Source organism: Hipposideros armiger, unplaced genomic scaffold, assembly GCF_001890085.2.
Source record: "Hipposideros armiger isolate ML-2016 unplaced genomic scaffold, ASM189008v1 scaffold_137, whole genome shotgun sequence".
Lineage (NCBI taxonomy): Eukaryota > Metazoa > Chordata > Mammalia > Chiroptera > Hipposideridae > Hipposideros > Hipposideros armiger.
Genome location: NW_017731487.1, coordinates 1,320,056 through 1,336,558, shown reverse-complemented (window position 1 = coordinate 1,336,558; position 16,503 = coordinate 1,320,056). Strand labels below are relative to the sequence as shown.

General features: G+C 47.1%; 1 protein-coding gene across 1 annotated transcript in view; it reads left to right on the top strand.

Annotated features, from left to right (window-relative positions):
* The window catches only part of LPIN1 (lipin 1), a 69,143-nt gene extending 57,577 nt beyond the window's left edge, over positions 1 to 11,566 (top strand). Inside the window, exons 16-18 of the mRNA XM_019650002.1 lie at positions 3,729 to 3,843; positions 5,136 to 5,239; positions 8,964 to 11,566. Of these exons, the coding sequence (XP_019505547.1) occupies positions 3,729 to 3,843; positions 5,136 to 5,239; positions 8,964 to 9,123 (379 nt within the window). The 3' untranslated portion in view covers positions 9,124 to 11,566. The remainder of the gene's footprint in view (positions 1 to 3,728; positions 3,844 to 5,135; positions 5,240 to 8,963) is intronic.
* Positions 11,567 to 16,503: the final 4,937 nt, after the last annotated feature.

Sequence of the window (16,503 nt, the reverse complement as noted above, 5' to 3'; positions counted from 1 at the left end):
GGTGTGGGGCGCCAAGGGCAGTCCTGGACGCTCTCAGAGCACCGTGTACTGTGGTCACAGCAGGACGGTGGTGCTGCCAGAGGCTGGTAAGTTTCCTAAGTTGTGCCTTGGACATCAGTGAGAAGCTTTGTCACGATGCTGCCTCAGCGGGGGAGCAGACTAGCTGCTTGTTGCTGCTAACCATGCAGGCGGTGGAAACATCCAGATAGACCCAAAACGCCATGCTGATTGCGCTTTAGTATATTTCTTCAGCTCTAGAGCTACGCTTTCCATCACAGCTTTGTTTTGTGTGAGTAGTGGGTTTTTTTTCCTGTAGAAAAAGATCTCACATTGAAACGTACACATCCGGGGGAGAAAATTCAGGTAAAAACTATGGGTGCCATAGCGTATTTCAAGTCCTAAGAGCTGTCATGACTGTAGATCTCAGTAGAAACCCTAATATTGTAATGAGATGTCCGAGTGGTGTCTACAGTTTGCAACAAGTAGCATATATTACATACTAGGGCTCTGCTAGGCAAAGTAAAAAGCTGACATTTTTACTGTCCTACCACGAAATATAATTGAAAGTGACCCTTTTCAGTTTTTCCTTATTTAAATATCTTTGTCCAAGAGAGATTACTTTTTCCTCGTGAGGAATTATTTATAAAAGAAAGCTACACCTCACAGCTTACATTCCCCCTCAGGAGCTGGTGGTGCTTCTATGGCCGTAGCACAGCCTGGTCCTTCCTCACACTGCATTCTAGCCAGCACTCTGTGTGCGGGCTGTCCTGAAGAGTTTTCTAGAATTGTTGGGTAAGTCTGCCGTGAGCACGGATGACCTTCCCTAGCAAGACGCTTGAACTGGGTACAGTTCCAACTATACTGCCTGGGTTTAAATTGAAACGAAGGAGAAGGGTAGTAGCGGGTGGGTGTGCACGTAGCGCACTTGGCAGAAATAAGCTCTCAGCATGGGGCACAGAGAGGGCTCTGAAGTGGAGACCCAGAGCCCCGCGCTCTGATGCTGCTTGGCGACTAATTAATTGTGTGATAAGCAGGTGCTGTCCCTTCCCAGGTCTGTTCCCTCAACTGCCGGATGACAGGGTTGGATTAGAGGATCTCCAGGCTTCTTTTCAGGTCTAAAGAACTGATTCTAGGCAATATGTCTGAAAGAAGTTGAGAGAATCTATTTCACACACCTAATCTTTTGGTTCACGAGCTTCTGTTGAGGTAGAAATTGGCTTTGAATCGTGTGATTCTTTTTAGTAAACTGCCCTGTTTGGCTGTGGTGGCAGAGCTATTCAGATCATTTTCATAAACCCTCTTAGTACAATGCATATTCCTAATAAGTGTGGCTCCGGTCTCATGGGAAGAGGCTGTCACTGATAAGATAGATAGATAGGGATACACAGATTAGCCTTTGTCAATTCCATGGCTCCGGGTTACTGGACGGATTTGAACTTCTAGAGTTAGTTAGGCAACAACAGTGTGTGTGTGTGTGTGTGTGTGTGTGTGTGTGTGTGTGTGTGTGTATGTGTGTATGGAGAGAGAGAGATTGAAGCAGGAAGTTGGTTTTGTATGATTTCCCCCCAGTGGACTGAACTTTGAGACTTAAAAATCATACGACTGTTGCTAAGAGAGTAGATCTTAAAAGTTCTCATCACAAGAAAAACAAATTTTAGCTATGTGTGGTGATGGATGTTAACTAGACTTATTGTAATCATTTTGCAATATAGACGTTTAGCAAGTCGTTATGGTGTACACCTGAAACTAAATACAATGTTAGATGTCAAGTATGTCTTAATTTAAAAAATCATACAGTCACTCATATATTTATGAGTCCTGAGGTTCAAATGTAAGGCCCTTAGTCTTGAAGAGGGTTCTGGAGTCCACAGAAGTCAGTGCAGAGCCTGGACCAGCCCTTTGGGTCTTTGGACGCTCAGTTTGGTGCATCATCATCATCGTCACCATCTAAATTGCATTCTGAATGGGTACAGAGAATATTTCTAAAATATATGCAAGGTACAAAGGATTACCAACAGTGAGCACCAGCGTACCCATAACCCAGTTAAAACTAAAGGACATGTCATTATACCTGAAGTCCCAGTTGCTCTCATCCCTGCCCCCTCCGTAGTCATGGTAACCATGATCCCCAAATCTTATGCCAATCATTCCTTGCTTTTCTTAATAGTTTGATCACATATATTTGTAATATGTTTGATTGTGCACACCCGTGGAGTTTATGTAGACGATGCATACGTTCTCCCGGGGCTTGCCCCTTTCACTCAATATGTTCCCAAGGTTGCCGAGTGTCACTGTAACGCATTCATTTTGACTTCTGTGTACTTTCCTGACGTACGAATCCACCATGGTTCATTCATCCCTTGTACTGTCGATGGGGACTCGAGCTATTTCCAGTTTTTTGCTATGAAAAGCAGTGCTTCCTGTGTGTGTCTTCTGGGAACACGTGTGATAGTTGCTCCAAGGTGCGTGCTTAGGAATGAAATTTCTAGGCCAAGGAGCATACACGTGTTCAGCTTTATTAGGTCATTTCAAGCCGTTTTCCAGAGAAGCTGAACCACTCTGTGCGCTGACAGCGTGTTCCACTTGCTCCGCTTTCTTGCCAATAGGTTGTCAGCCGCTTACGTTTTTGCTAGTCTGGTGGGTATGAAATGTCTCTTCACATGTTTATTGGCCGTTTGGGCTTTATCTTCGGTGAAGTGCCTGTTCAGGGCTTTCCTCCATTTTCTTTTTGATTTGTAAGAGTGTGTTATCAATTCCATACATGGAGCTTTTTTAGGAGTGCCGCAAATGCCTTTCCCCAGTTTATGGCTTTTGATAAACATAAATTCTTGGTTTCGTGTAATTGAACGTATCATCTCCACTGTAGTTTGCGCTTTTTCTGTGTGTATTTAAAAAGCCTTCCCTGACCTGTGGGCATAAAGATGTCTCCTGTATTTTCTCTAACAGTGAGGCCTATAGTCTACCTGGAATTGATTTTTGTATAGAAAGTGCAGTAGGGGTCCATTTTCTGTTTGTTTTCCTTCCTCTAGGGATATTCAGTTGTCCCAACACCACTTGCTGAGAAGACTGCCCTTTCCCCCTGCTCTGAATGGTCACTGTGGCCACACATCAAGAGTCCGTAAATGTGTGTTTCTGCTCCTCGCCTTTGCTTTTCTGTGTAGCCATTAGAATCAAGTTCCATGAAAACATACAGACAAAAACCTGTTGAGTTTGATTGAAATTACAATAGATCAATATAGGGAGCATTAATATCTCCTTATAATATCGAATCTTCCAGTTCAGTTACATGGTAAGCTTCTTCATTTATTTAGGACTTCTCTACTATATTTTAATGAAGTTTTTTATTTAGAATTCTTGCACTGACATTCACGAACAAGATTTTGCTCATATTTTTCTCTGCGTTTTGATTTGGAGGTTATGCTAGACTCATAAAACAAGTTGGGAGCTGTTCTGCCTTTTTCTGTGCCCCTGGAGTTCTTTCTTCGTTGGATGGCTGGTGCACGTCTTCGGTGAAATCGCTTGAGCTTAGCATTTTCTGTGTGCGAAGATTTGAAAGTACAATTCCCTTTCCGTTTTGAGCTCTTTGGGGACAGCTGAGCTCTTACACGCATTTAACCTCTGAAGAGAGGAGTGTTCTTAGCGTCATGGCATCTTGGACGGTTAAAAATAGTTGGATGCTAATGAAGCTTATCCCGTCATGCTGATGCATTATTTACTTGTTTTAACAGAGAAGTGATTGAAAAGAAGCCAGAAAAGTTTAAAGTGCAGTGTTTGACAGACATCAAGAACCTGTTTTTTCCCAATACGGAACCTTTTTATGCTGCTTTTGGAAACCGACCGGCTGTAAGTAGTAGACCGGGTGTTTGAGAGCTCTGGGAAGTCCTGTCTGTTTGGACAGCAGTCCTCTGAAAGTCTGGCCTGGACTATACGTGCAGCAGCCAGACTCGCATCCTACTAGAAAGAGCTGGTAAAGAGCCATTTGCCTGCATCTAAAGGCAAGGAGATCGTAAATGATTTCACGGCCTCTCACTTTCTTGGAAGGTTGGCTAGTGAGTTTCAGTTTGAAGCATGAAATGTGGGCCTAGAAACATCAAATTCTGAATTACTTGCTGAATAAGATTATACCCTTCCTACCAGAAGGGATGCACAAAGCCAATCCTTAGCGCAGTGGTGAGTTCAGTGTTGCAAGTTTTAAGAGGACAGTTGTACCCCCTTAGCCACAGTTTCGCTTTCTGCGGTTTCAGTTACCTATGGCCTACCACAGTCTGAGAATATTAACTGGAAAATGCCAGAAATAAACAATTCGTACATGTCAACCTGTGCGTGGTTCTGAGTAGTGTGATGAGACCTCACGAGGGCCCACTCTGCCCCACCCAGGACCAACGTACCCACGCTGTAGACACTCCCCGCTTGTTAGCTTAGTCACTCAGTGGCCCTCTCTCTGGGTTATCAGATGACTGTCGAGGTGTCACAGGGCTTACGTTCAAGTCACCTTATTTCACTTAATAACGCCACATTCACGTAGCTTTTATTTCAGTATATTGTTATAATTGTCTTATTTTATTATTGGTTATTGTTATTACTCTCTTACTGTGCCTAATTTATACATTAAACGTTATCATAGGTGTGTACATATAGGAAGAAAAATTGCATGTATAGGGTTTGGTACTATCTGCAATTTCAGGCACCCATGGGGGATCTTGGAACATATCCCCGGCAGATAAGGGGGGACCACTTTATTGTTTCATATGGTAAAAGAAATGCCCGGAGATTTTGTGTGTACAGCCTCAATTTGCTGGAAAGTTCAGTGTGCTGGAGAATAGAGTTGGGTGCTAACTTCCCAGTAAGAAAATTCTCCTAATTCTCCCCAGTAAGAAAACATTAGGACTGCAGAGGGTGTGGTGGGTGGTCCACTCTTTAACTGAGTTCCTGACTAGATAAACAAACTGAGGCCCAGAGGGGAAAACTAATTTAATAGCTTCACATCCAGAGATATTCTTTCTCTACACCCGTTGGTTGATGAAAATCAGTTCTGGTTAGTGAGAATTTTATAATATTGCATCAAACCCAAAATATCATGGATTCATATTTATAACAAACTCTTTTTTTTCCCCCTAACACTTGACCAAACACAGGATGTGTATTCGTACAAGCAAGTAGGAGTGTCTTTGAACAGAATATTCACTGTCAATCCCAAAGGAGAGCTCGTGCAGGAGCACGCAAAGACCAACATCTCCTCGTGAGTATCCCCGCGTGCCCTGTGATCAGTGCGGCGTCACCATCGTGTCACCACCGGCTTAGTCTCGGAATGGTCTTCTACTGTTTACAGTATAACTTTTGGTCCCTTGTTGCCTATATTTTAATCTTCAATGCTTATGAGGGAACTATATTTTAACTCCTCCCACTTTGTCCAAAACTTAATTTTTGGGCAATCTGGATCAAATCAGAATCCCCCCTGGGTCAAAAATTTGAACTAGTGGTTACATTCTGCTACAGAATTGGAATTGAATGAATTTGAAAACTAGTAGTTTCGATTTGCCAAGTTAGGTTTGAAAGCCTAGAATGCGAATTAAAAATGTATCTAAATTGAAATATTATGCGAAGCTGTATTTAAAGATGAGGAACTGTATATCCCTTCACATCCTGGCCTGTAATAACATTTTCACCAAAAGCATTGCTGTGTAATTGGAAGAATTCCTCCCATAGTTTTGGTCGCGGCCTAGTTTCCCGGAGGCAGTGGACTGAAATGGATGTCTGCTTGTAAGGAGGCACCCTGGTTGGCTGTAGAATCTCTTTTGACCTTGACATGTCTCACTTTGGGTTCCTAACTTCTTAGAAGGGAGAGTGTTTCCTCATCCTATGTGTTGGGAGCTTTGCCCACTGGGTGACCTCAGGAAGACAAGTATCACCCTGCCTTGTCTGTTTCAGAGGCTGCCTCTCTTTTGGCCTGATCTGTGCAAACTCGGATAGCACCGTCTGGCCCCAGTGAGCTCCAGTGGGCCTGCTGGAGCCTTCCTCAGGTGGAGGAGTTGGAGTGGGCGAGCCTGGGTCTTCTCCAGGTGCCTTCTGTGGTTTCAGGTAGATGAGAGATCGAGGTTCCTCAGAGCAGACTTGCACTTTTAAGGTGCTCCAGCCTGGGACAAGCTGGCGTCTAACCCAGCTTAAACAGGGCGGCTCCAGGAGAGCGGCGGAGGAGACCGGTCCCTTTCCCAGCCCTTTCCTCGTAGCTTCCTCCGCCCAAGCGCTCAGTGGCCACCCCTGACAGTGTCACAGTTCCCTGTTCCCCCTCAGTCCCCAGCCGAGCACATTCCCACGTGACAGGCTTTCCTCCGTCGGGAGAGAAATTAGTGGGTTTTTATTTAGGGTCCAAAAGAACTCTCAACCACTGAGACAGTGCCCAGAAATGACAAAGGTTTCTGCCAGGCAGCAGCCGAGGGGCAGGTCTTGTCATAGGAGGCCTGGAAAGAGGGACTCCAGCATCTGCGCGGGTTTGCCCAGGAGGCCTCTGAGGCTCTCCAGTTCACTGAGACGCTGCAGTTAAAATGCGGCTGTCTGGGCCTTGGCCCAGGGTGGATCTCGGCATGGGAGGAAACCTTATGTATTGTCTGACGCCTGGACTGGAAGGTGTCGCTTTTCCTGTGAGAGAGTGACTCTCCTTCCCTAGGAAAGCACATGCTTTTGCCTGGCACTGAACCTGGTACAGCCATTTCCAAGGCAAGTGGGTGCCTGCCCCTCGGAACCTGGGACTCCGTCTCTGAGAAGTCATCTGAAATGTCTCAAGAGGGTAGGCGTCCTGGCTGGGAAGTGGGGTGTCCCTGCTTTTCTTCTTTGCATTTGTGCCCCCAAAGGAGCCCTGTGCGAGGAGGGTGGCCCCAAGAGAGGCACACGATGGCGCTCCCAGCGGGACTGGGTCTCGTGCCACCTCACCCTGGTGACGAGTGCTGAACTGCACCCTGTTGGGACAGCCACCTCCCATAGCCACAAAACTCAAACAAGTAGGTGTGAAAGCCAGGAGGTACTTTAAACATTTGGTTTAATCCCCAGGAAAGACATAATTCTTGCTTGTTACGAGAGATTTTTTTTTTCCGTTTTGTGCAAGCATGATGCTTCTCAGGAGCTCTTTTAAAGATTTTTATTGGGGAATTAGGGGATGGGAACAGCGTTGGGGAATTGGGGGAAGGGGAACAGACAAGTTGCTGTCATTTTGTTCTTCAGTCTAGTTGTGGAGGATGTTGCTTCACTGGCCCAAGTTGGCACCATCATTGCGCTCTTCCCGGGCGAGGCAGATCAGTTCCCGGCTTCTGGACGGCCGTTCACTGCAGCTGCTGGCCTCTCACGCTGGCTGCTGGCTACATACGATAGCCCATGGCAACCCACTGCCACAGGGGCTGCAGCCTATGCCGTCACCGGCGACTCAACTGCAGGCCAGCTCCAGGTTGAGCTGTTGTTCAGCATCTTAGCTGTGGAGGGCAGTGTCACTGGCCCTCATATGTGGGATCCGAACCGGGGCCCTCTGGCATCCCAAGCCAGCTCTTAACCAACACGCCACTCGGCCGGCCCTGGAAGTCATTTATTAAATATACACATTCATCCCTATTTACGAGTTATTTTATGCCTCAGAACATCCTAATTCCTGGAGTTTGTGTATGTAGAGAGCCCCTTTTGGTTCTTGGCAAATTAGAATTGGAGAGGGACCCAGTGACTGAGCAGGACTCTGGGGATTATGCGGAGAGGCCTGGGCTTGTCACAGTTCCTGGTGGAGGCACCTACAGGTTTGAAAACGGGTATTCGGTTCAGCAGCTTACTTTTTGTAGAATAGGCCACAGAAGCTAATATGCAACAACTTCTTGGGCACACACAGAAAACAAGAGTGAGCACGTTGCAGGGAGCATTGAGAAACACAAATGTGGTTCAAGTCCACACTCTAGAACAGCGGTTCTCAACCTTCCTAATGCCTCAACCCCTTAATACAGTTCCTCATGTTGTGGTGACCCCAACCATAAAATTATTTTCGTTGCTACTCTATAACTGTAATTTTGCTACTGTTATGAATCGTAATGTAAGTATCTTTTTGTTTTCCGATGGTCTTAGGCGACCCCTGTGAAAGGGTCGTTTGACCCCCAAAGGGGTCGCGACCCACAGGTTGAGAACCGCTGCTCTAGAAAGACGAAGGGCCTGAGGCCCAGAGAGGGCAAGACACTTGCCCCAGGTTCCACAGCACCAAGGGGGGAGTGGATCCCAGGTCTCTTGACCCTCATGCCAATGAGGGCTTCACTTCTTAAGGCTAATAATTAGCCAGAGCTAATTATTTCCTAACGTTGACAATTTACTGTTGAATAAATTTATTGAACGTCCAGTATGCATTATTTCACTGTTGCGTACATTATTCAACTTGACTCTCATAGGTACACTTTGGCACAGTGTTCACTTCCTTCCCTTTACAGTTGAGGACATTGTGGCTTAGACAGATGAAGCCATTTGCTCAAGGTCACATGGTTAGTAAATGGCAGAGCGGAAGGTCACATCCCTGTCTGCTTAACCCCAGGGCCCAGTGCCTTTTCATTGCTCAGCGGAGCAGGCGCAGTCGGATGCCCCACAGATCTGCGATCTTCCCCTGATGCCCATGTGTGAGCTGTGCAGCAGGTGGCTGTCCCTCTGCCATGCTGACTTCTTCCTGTCCTCCTTTGCTTCTGCTCTGCCCTTCTTCTCAGTCTTTCGTGCGGGTGAGGTCCCACCTGCCTCGCCTGTGGAGCCTTCTCTGATTCCCGCTTGGTACGCCCTTTGATTTCCTACTAATTGGTAAGGAATTATTCTCGAACACCCTCTGTTGTGTTAACCCCTGAGGTCCGTTCCTCAGGGTCCTGGATTTCTCCTGACTTCCAGGCACAGCGCAGGGAGCGTGGCACGTGTTCCTCTTGGCTAGGTGTCCGCCGGAGGCAATGACGTTGTCCATTTTCTTCCAGGTACGTGAGACTCTGCGAAGTGGTTGACCACGTTTTCCCCTTGCTGAAAAGAAGCCATTCTTCGGACTTCCCCTGCTCAGACACTTTCAGCAATTTCACCTTTTGGAGAGAGCCACTGCCGCCTTTTGAAAACCAGGACGTTCATTCTGCCTCAGCATGAAGTGTTCCCAGCAACCTCCTGATATCATACGAAGACCGGGCCCCCCCATTAAAGGATAGGTTTCCGGGGGCCGAGGAGCAGAGCTCAGGAGCCTGGTGTGCAGTCATTTGCTTAGGAGCCGCGAGAGCTGAGATGCTTTCTGTGCCTCCCCGCTGCCCCGGGGGCTGACATGTCTGAGTGACATCTGAACGGTGTACTCTACAGGCCAGGAGTCACAGGCGTTAATGGTGTGGGGGGAATTCCTCGGTTGTGGCTCAAAGCCAGTGGCAACGCTGCCTTTTCGGCCTGCTCCAGTGTGTTACCGGCTAATGGGCGCTGTGACCCTGTGGAAGTTGAGCAGAGGTGGCTGCCACGGGTTCCCGCTGATGACAGTATCAACTGAGGAACGCCTGATGTGCATGACTTTCAGTAGAGTAGGGCCACGGTTCCATTATGGTGGTTCGTACCACCAGTTCTGCACACGGCGGGGGGGTGTCCGTGTGGGGTCACATGACCCGAGTCTGAGGACTCGGAAGGGACTCCAAACAGGGCTTTGGCCTTGTGGAGGAGGTTCCCTTGCAGTATTTGCCGACCAATCTAATTCTTTAGGTGATAAGTTTTTCTTTAATTCCTTTGGCTAAACATAACCGATGTGAACAGCATATCCCTCCCCCAACCCCCACCCCCTTTTTCCTTTTTTGTGGCTCAAGGCTGGAGTTTTTATGCCTTAATGCACCTGTGGCAGACATTTTATTTCGAATGTGCTTTGCCTAGCTCTTTGTAACTTTGCAATGCCTTAAGCTCGGACTGTAGGAAATATTACTAAGACAGTGTTTGGGGTCCGTTCAACACTGTGCCAGCAGCCTTTTATCCAGCAAGGTGGTGCTGAAAATGTGAACTTGAACAGAGCTGATGCCAAATGGTAATTGGAGCTCTCAAAAGAAACTGGTTGGTTTTAAGACAATAGTTTTAAGAAGTTAAATTATATTCTCTGTAGATATTATTATTTATTACTTTACTCTGAGTTATTGTTATAAGCGTTTTAGCCATATTCTATTATAACTGTCACTGACACATTAAAAAGATATACGTTAGACTACCCAAAGAGCCTTATTCTATATATCTTACAACACTGACCTTCTTTTGAGATTTATGAGTGGCATGTTTTATTTTCCTTAGCTCTTCCACCCAAGGGCGAGAGCATGTAATAATTTGAATGACGTTCTTTAAGCCGGTAGAAGATGATTCTCTTACTTGTTGATTAAATTGGCTTGTGAAGAGAACAACTCGAAAAGTGAAAGAATTATTTTGGTAAAAAAATTTGCTTTACTTTTTGAAATGTTATTTTTCTAAAGTGCATTTTACTCCACTGATTGAAATGATTTCCTATTTAAATTGCCTTGCTAGAGTCACAGGAGGCAAAAAAAAAAAATGGAACAGTTGAATAAAATTTTACTCTTTCTGTGAAAGAAGACGCAGAGGTGTTGCCTGCGCGCAGTTGGTGGGCTGTTAGCAGTTGGGTGCCTTTTATGAACGGTCCGTGTGCCACACAGAGAAAGGCAAACATACGTGTGCAGTCGATCGCGCATTTGCACAGAAACAGACACGCATGCGCAGATTCCCTTTTTTGCGGCATTACGAATAGTTAAAAATAGCCCTACCTTCACTCCTCTGGGCTTATTCATTAGTAACCCTTAGAGGCTACATGAATTCTTTCTGTCACAGGGTGTTCTGGGGGTGAATTTTAACTGTTGCAAAGTAAGTGTAGGTTTGCGGAGGCTGACGGTGGCTTCTTGCGCTGGGAGGAGTCTGGCTGTGAGTGGGTCGCGTACCCCTCCTGCCATGGCCGTCGCCAGGCCGAGCGGCTGTCGTCCACGCTCCACGCAGGTGTGACAGCAGCCCCCTTACGCTTCACAGCGCCGCACGCTGAACCAGAGCACGCCTGCCTTCCAGAAACGTCAGGCTCAGATCTGTGCCAAGTGCAGAGTGTGACCCCCAGAGAGGCTGTAACATTCACACCTGCCTTGTGGCTTTGGAAAAGGAGATGTGTACGTGGGCAGCACTCACACATATGCGGGTTGGCTTATCGGTGGTGACACAACTATAACCAACAACCCCACCGTCACGTGCTGGAGCGCTGCCCTCGGAACACACATTTCCAGGTTGCCCTACGGCAGCGAGTCACTCCCTAGTGACGACAAGTCCTCAGGTGTTCACCACATGTGATGGGGAAAAACATACATACTTGGCACATTGCAGAAATGATCGCACCTCCAAAGAGAATTCCATTCTCAAGTCTAGGTTTGGCGCACTACTTTAAGTGTATTTTTATTTACAGCACTTGGTCTGTATGTGTATATGCTGGTGCGATGATAAACTCCCTGTAATACTTCATTGTGTTGTGCTGGATGCAAAGCTAGAAAATATTGTAATAAACGAGATCGATGAAAGACTTGTCTGAAAATGAGGCGTGTGAATTTTAAGTGGTTTTTGGTAAGCGATTAAGTTGCTGATTTTCTAGTGTGTGATATCAAGCAGATTATTTTATTCTCCAAAAAAAAGGCTCTGAACTGTTTCGAATATGTGGAATAAAAGTCAGTCTTTTCTGATGCCTTTGGTATAACACCCCCCTGCACGTGCACTTGGGAGGGAAGTAGGGTACAGAGGAAGCGGAGAAGGCGGCACCCCGGGTGCGCCCCTCCTGAGGGGATTGGCTCGGGGGCGGGGTGGTTTCACTTACACGTTGTGCGTGGAGTGCCTCCAGGGCCCGGCCCGAAGTCTGTGTTTCCCATCTGTCTGTTCCGTGTGCTTTTGTGAGATGGTCAGTCAGGTGCGGCCACAGGAGAAGACGCAGGAGGGGCTCAGGCATACCACGTTTATTATACTCACCCGTCCGAGGAACTGGAGGCGCGCCGTGCCACGCCGCGCAGGGCCACGTGGGGAAGCACCAGGGTGGTCAGGAGGCAGAAGACAGGAGCGAGGGGAGCGCCTAGGCTTTATCGGGGTTCGCAGGAAAGGCAGGGCCGGCAGGGCGAACAGCTGGGACTGGCTAGGCTGCCTGACAAGGCCTCTAAGCTATAGGGGCTGGTCTCTGGCAGCCTGGCGCCTGGCCCTGGGACGATTAAGGCAGAGGAATATTGCCTCCTGGGGTGCACGGGCCAGATTGAGGGGGTCTTGCATATCACAGGCATGCTCCTGTTGGGCCCTTTGCTGCCTCTTAAGAAATGGTTAGCTGCTCTCTTATCAGCAAGAAAGCCTTTTTAAAGATGCAAGACACTATAATAATATATAGAAAATAAAAGGACAAACAGTGCAGGTTCCCTTGCCTCAGTTTTTGGACTCTTTCTTCTCTGTGGTATATTGATTCATTTTTTTTCATTTTGAACAAACCCATCAAAGCCCTTGCCTACTTCACCCAGATTGCTTAAAAACTGTCATAATTCCTATTGATTTTGTGCATTATCGACATGCCTGAGACGTCCTATTGATCTACCTGCATCGGCCTAAGTGATTTTGAAATAAATGTAAGAGCATTGGCCCCTCAATGCTTAAAAGATGGCCACAAGGATACCAGGCTGAGCTCCCCAGGAAGCCCAGATCCAAACCATTCACCTCTGGGCCTCTGTCAAATTAATGCTTGTGTATCTTGAAAACACAACAAACCCTCTCATTTGGTTGAACATCACAGATTTATTCCAACTCAATTTCAGATTATAAACTCTTACTTGTAAAACAAAAAGTAGCCTAAGCTGTAGTCTTGGGCCTGGTGATCCCCAAATTCTCCCGCTCCCCCACTTTCTCCGAGGGGTTCCACTAAGCTATGCTGTACTATCCCATTGGGTAGGGCTGGGGGTGGTGGGAGGCCTCCCGTCTCTGCCCTAAATGAAGAGAAGGTGGTTAAAATGCCATTAGGGTCTCCTTCCTGCCTCTGACCCCTTGCCAGCTGCTGCTGCCATCGAAGGTGGTCAAGTGTCACTACTATTGCAAGAAGGCTTGGTGCCTGAAGGAAACTAGAGTAAGACCAGACAGAAGTTCTGAAAGTCAGTGGGCCCCAAATGGCCACCTGGGGGCACAATCCTGTTTGGTTTGGAGGCACAGCCTTTAAAATCATTGTCTGGGCTTGACAAAGGCCCCTCCCCATAGCGCTTACCTTGGAGATCAGCCAGGTGTGTTGCGGGCTTGTGGGGAGGGGGAGGAGTTCCTTAAGGGATTGTCTGGGCACCAAAGTGCCTCCAACGGGCACAGCTCAAGGTCAAACTGACTGGCTTGGAGGAGAAGCAGTTTGTGGCTGCTGTTCAGGTCTAAGAACCATTTAGGTTTGTGGTCTTCAGAGTGTAGTCTCGGGGCCGGCAGCTCCAGCACGCGGTAGCTTGTTAGAAATGCACGTTCTTGGGCCCCACCCTCGACCTTCTGACTCAAACTGGATGTGCGGCCCCACCTGTGTTACTAAATCCTCCCCAGATTCCAGTGCACACTCAAGTGGTACACCTGAGGTCCAGATCCTGGTCCCAAGGAGCTGCCTCTGTGTTGCGGCAGCTGACATCTAACTTGAATCTTGCCTGGCCAGAGCCACAGAAAGTTTCTGCTGAAGGAGGGAGGCGCCTGGAAACCCAATTCAGGGGCTTGATTGAGTCACCAGGTGTCCTGAGCCTTTGGTGCACAGCTGCGGGCTCTAGCCACCTTCCTGGGCACCTCAGTGTGAGCTGGTCCGGCTGGGAGGGCAGTCTGCTTGCAGCTCAGTGCATGTGGACCAGCGGGCCTCGGCTGTGCCCGGATTTCTGAGGACTCCCTTTCTCCCCCAAATTGTCAGAGCCTGGAGGTGCTGTCCTGATGCCAGGGATCTTTTCACTGGTGCAGGAAGTCCATTCAGCCCTGCATTGCTTTTAATGAGTTTTGCAAGCAAGTGGCCTCTTCCGGTGACTCATTCTGCCTTTTGTGCACCGGAGATTGTGGTTTTAAGTTTCACTTTGGAAAGTAACCACTACTTCTGCTGCTTTCTCCACTGCTGGAATCCAAACAAGTTACATTCATTTTGCAACAAAGAAATGTAAATGCAGGCAGCCAGTCATATTTCTGTTCTGATTGTAAAAACATCCTTTTCCGAGATGGATGACAGAGCCAAGCGAAAGAAGAAATGGTTTCTATTTTCAAGCAGCACGTTTATTTGGGAACTCCATATTTTTCCTTCCAGAGTGGCTGGATAGTTTTGCTTTTGTTCTTTGTCTTTTGGATTCATATTTCAGGGCTATCCTAAAAATAAGTAGCACTTTCTAGTTGAGTGAGGCAGTTCACCTCTGATGTATTAAGACTTGGATCTGGACAAAAGTTTGTGTACTTCCGTGCAGCACACAAAAGATATGTATATACAGTAAAATAGTTTTCATCTGGACTTTCCACAGAAATCAGGGTGTGGTACCTGAAAGGTGAATTTCTCAGGATGAGACAGCCTGTGTTAAGTGGACAAACTGCAGCCTTTTTTCTCCAATTCGAGTGATATAGTCATCTTCAAAATGTTAGTGTTGAACTCAACTATTCTTCTATAATTTTACTTAAATATGTACAGACATAAAACAATAGCCCTTATACATGAAATAAAACCAAGTGCATTTAAAAGTCAGTGCAGATAAAACGAGAGCGCGGATAAAATGCAAAGTAACATGAATGTTACATGGTGGAAAATGTTGGTGTGTTGAAGCTAGTGAAATGCTGTGGGGTTTGGGTTTATAATAGAGGTACTCATGTTTTGTAATATGATTCATTGGTTAACTCCATTCTTCAGATTTTTCAGCACGATGGACCACCATTTCCATCATCTACAAAACACGTGATGAAATTGTCCTCATTACACGCTTCCATCTACCCTGTGTGCTAATGAACTATTGCAGATTCTGACAATAGGATGGGGTCCCTTCAATAAATTGTCTGCTGGTTGCACATGGTTGTCACAAAGCAAACAATGGCATGAAGGAATGGGTGCGCTGCCTGTGCTTTGGAAACAGTGAGATATGGCACAGTCCTGAGTTTTATAGTCACTGCTGTTTCAGATCACCGTTTAGGGTCATCCACTCTGTCTCATTGAGGAGAAAATTGATGCTGAGAGAGATTGTGATTTGATGAAGGTCCCCTGGCAAGTAAAAGGCAGAGCTGAACTCAGGTCTCCAAATTCATTCTACTTTCAAGTCTTCAGCCTCTGTCCCACTGAACCCACCCAGAGTGGCAGCGTATGGGTGGCTCCTGGGACAACATAGGGGAAGTGGGCAAGGAGCAGTGCAGTTGCCACACTGTGTGCGCACTGCATGAGCCAGCCTCCAGAACTCTGCATATCAGACAGCTGATGGTGATGAGGGGACACAGAGCAGGGAACAGGCCCTGAGAAAGACAAAACAGCTTCCACGTCTTCGTCTTCTCCAGGACCAAATCGTGCTGTGTGCCACAGTGCCTTTGCTGTTTTCAAAAGCTAAGTCATTTTGAAAAATGGGATATGCACTTCCTGCTTTGACCAGGAACCAATGCCAACAGGACCAGGTTGGTTCCTCTGCCCAGGCAGAGCTTGACCTTTCAATTCAGAAATATCTGCACAGACCCAGTTGTGCTCGGGAGGGGGAATGGAGCATGTGCAACTGCAGCTGCTGTCAAATCCAGCCTCTCCCGGCTGTACTGAAAGATTCACCAAAGTGCTGTGGGGCCCCCGTCTCCCTCCCCCGCCCCCAACTGGACACAGCAAAGTATGAGCCAATGAAGCAGCACATGGGGCACAGGATTAAGTGAATGGCTTCCCTCTCCTGCCTCCTGTTCTTTGCTTTCCATGTTTTTCCTGCACTATCACAAGAGCATAACAATACAATGGAGGCACTCACGTCCAGGCACTAAACTCCTGATGGAGAATATCCTGGTGGAAATGTGAATAGGTTTGGGGCTTCCTGTGAAGATAGGGCAGGGACAGGGAGTCTGGGGACCCTGAGCCTGAGCACATGTGGCTCAGGTGGCTAGCTATCCTGTAAAGAGTCCTGCTTTCCTATTACAGCTGAAGCTGACGCTGGGAGAGGAGCAGGGAACCTTCTAGGTCTCACGAACGGGGATTCTCAACCTTGGTCGTGTGTTAGAATTAATGGAGGGGATTTTATTATTTATTTATTTATTTATTTACTTACTTGTTTATTAATATTTTCCCTATGCTTCATTTCTTTCTCTTTTTTTAAAATTAGTTTCAGGTGTACAAAACAATGCACTAGTTATCCTTTTCACCCCTCACCAAGTGACAACCCCCCCCCCTCCCAAGCCACTGCACCCTCACCCAGTGGAGGAGATTTAAAAAATCACTGATGTCTAAGTCCCACTCCAGCAGGCTCAGCGTGACTCGGAAGTGCTTGCATCATAGACTCTGATTGTAGTAGGACTGAG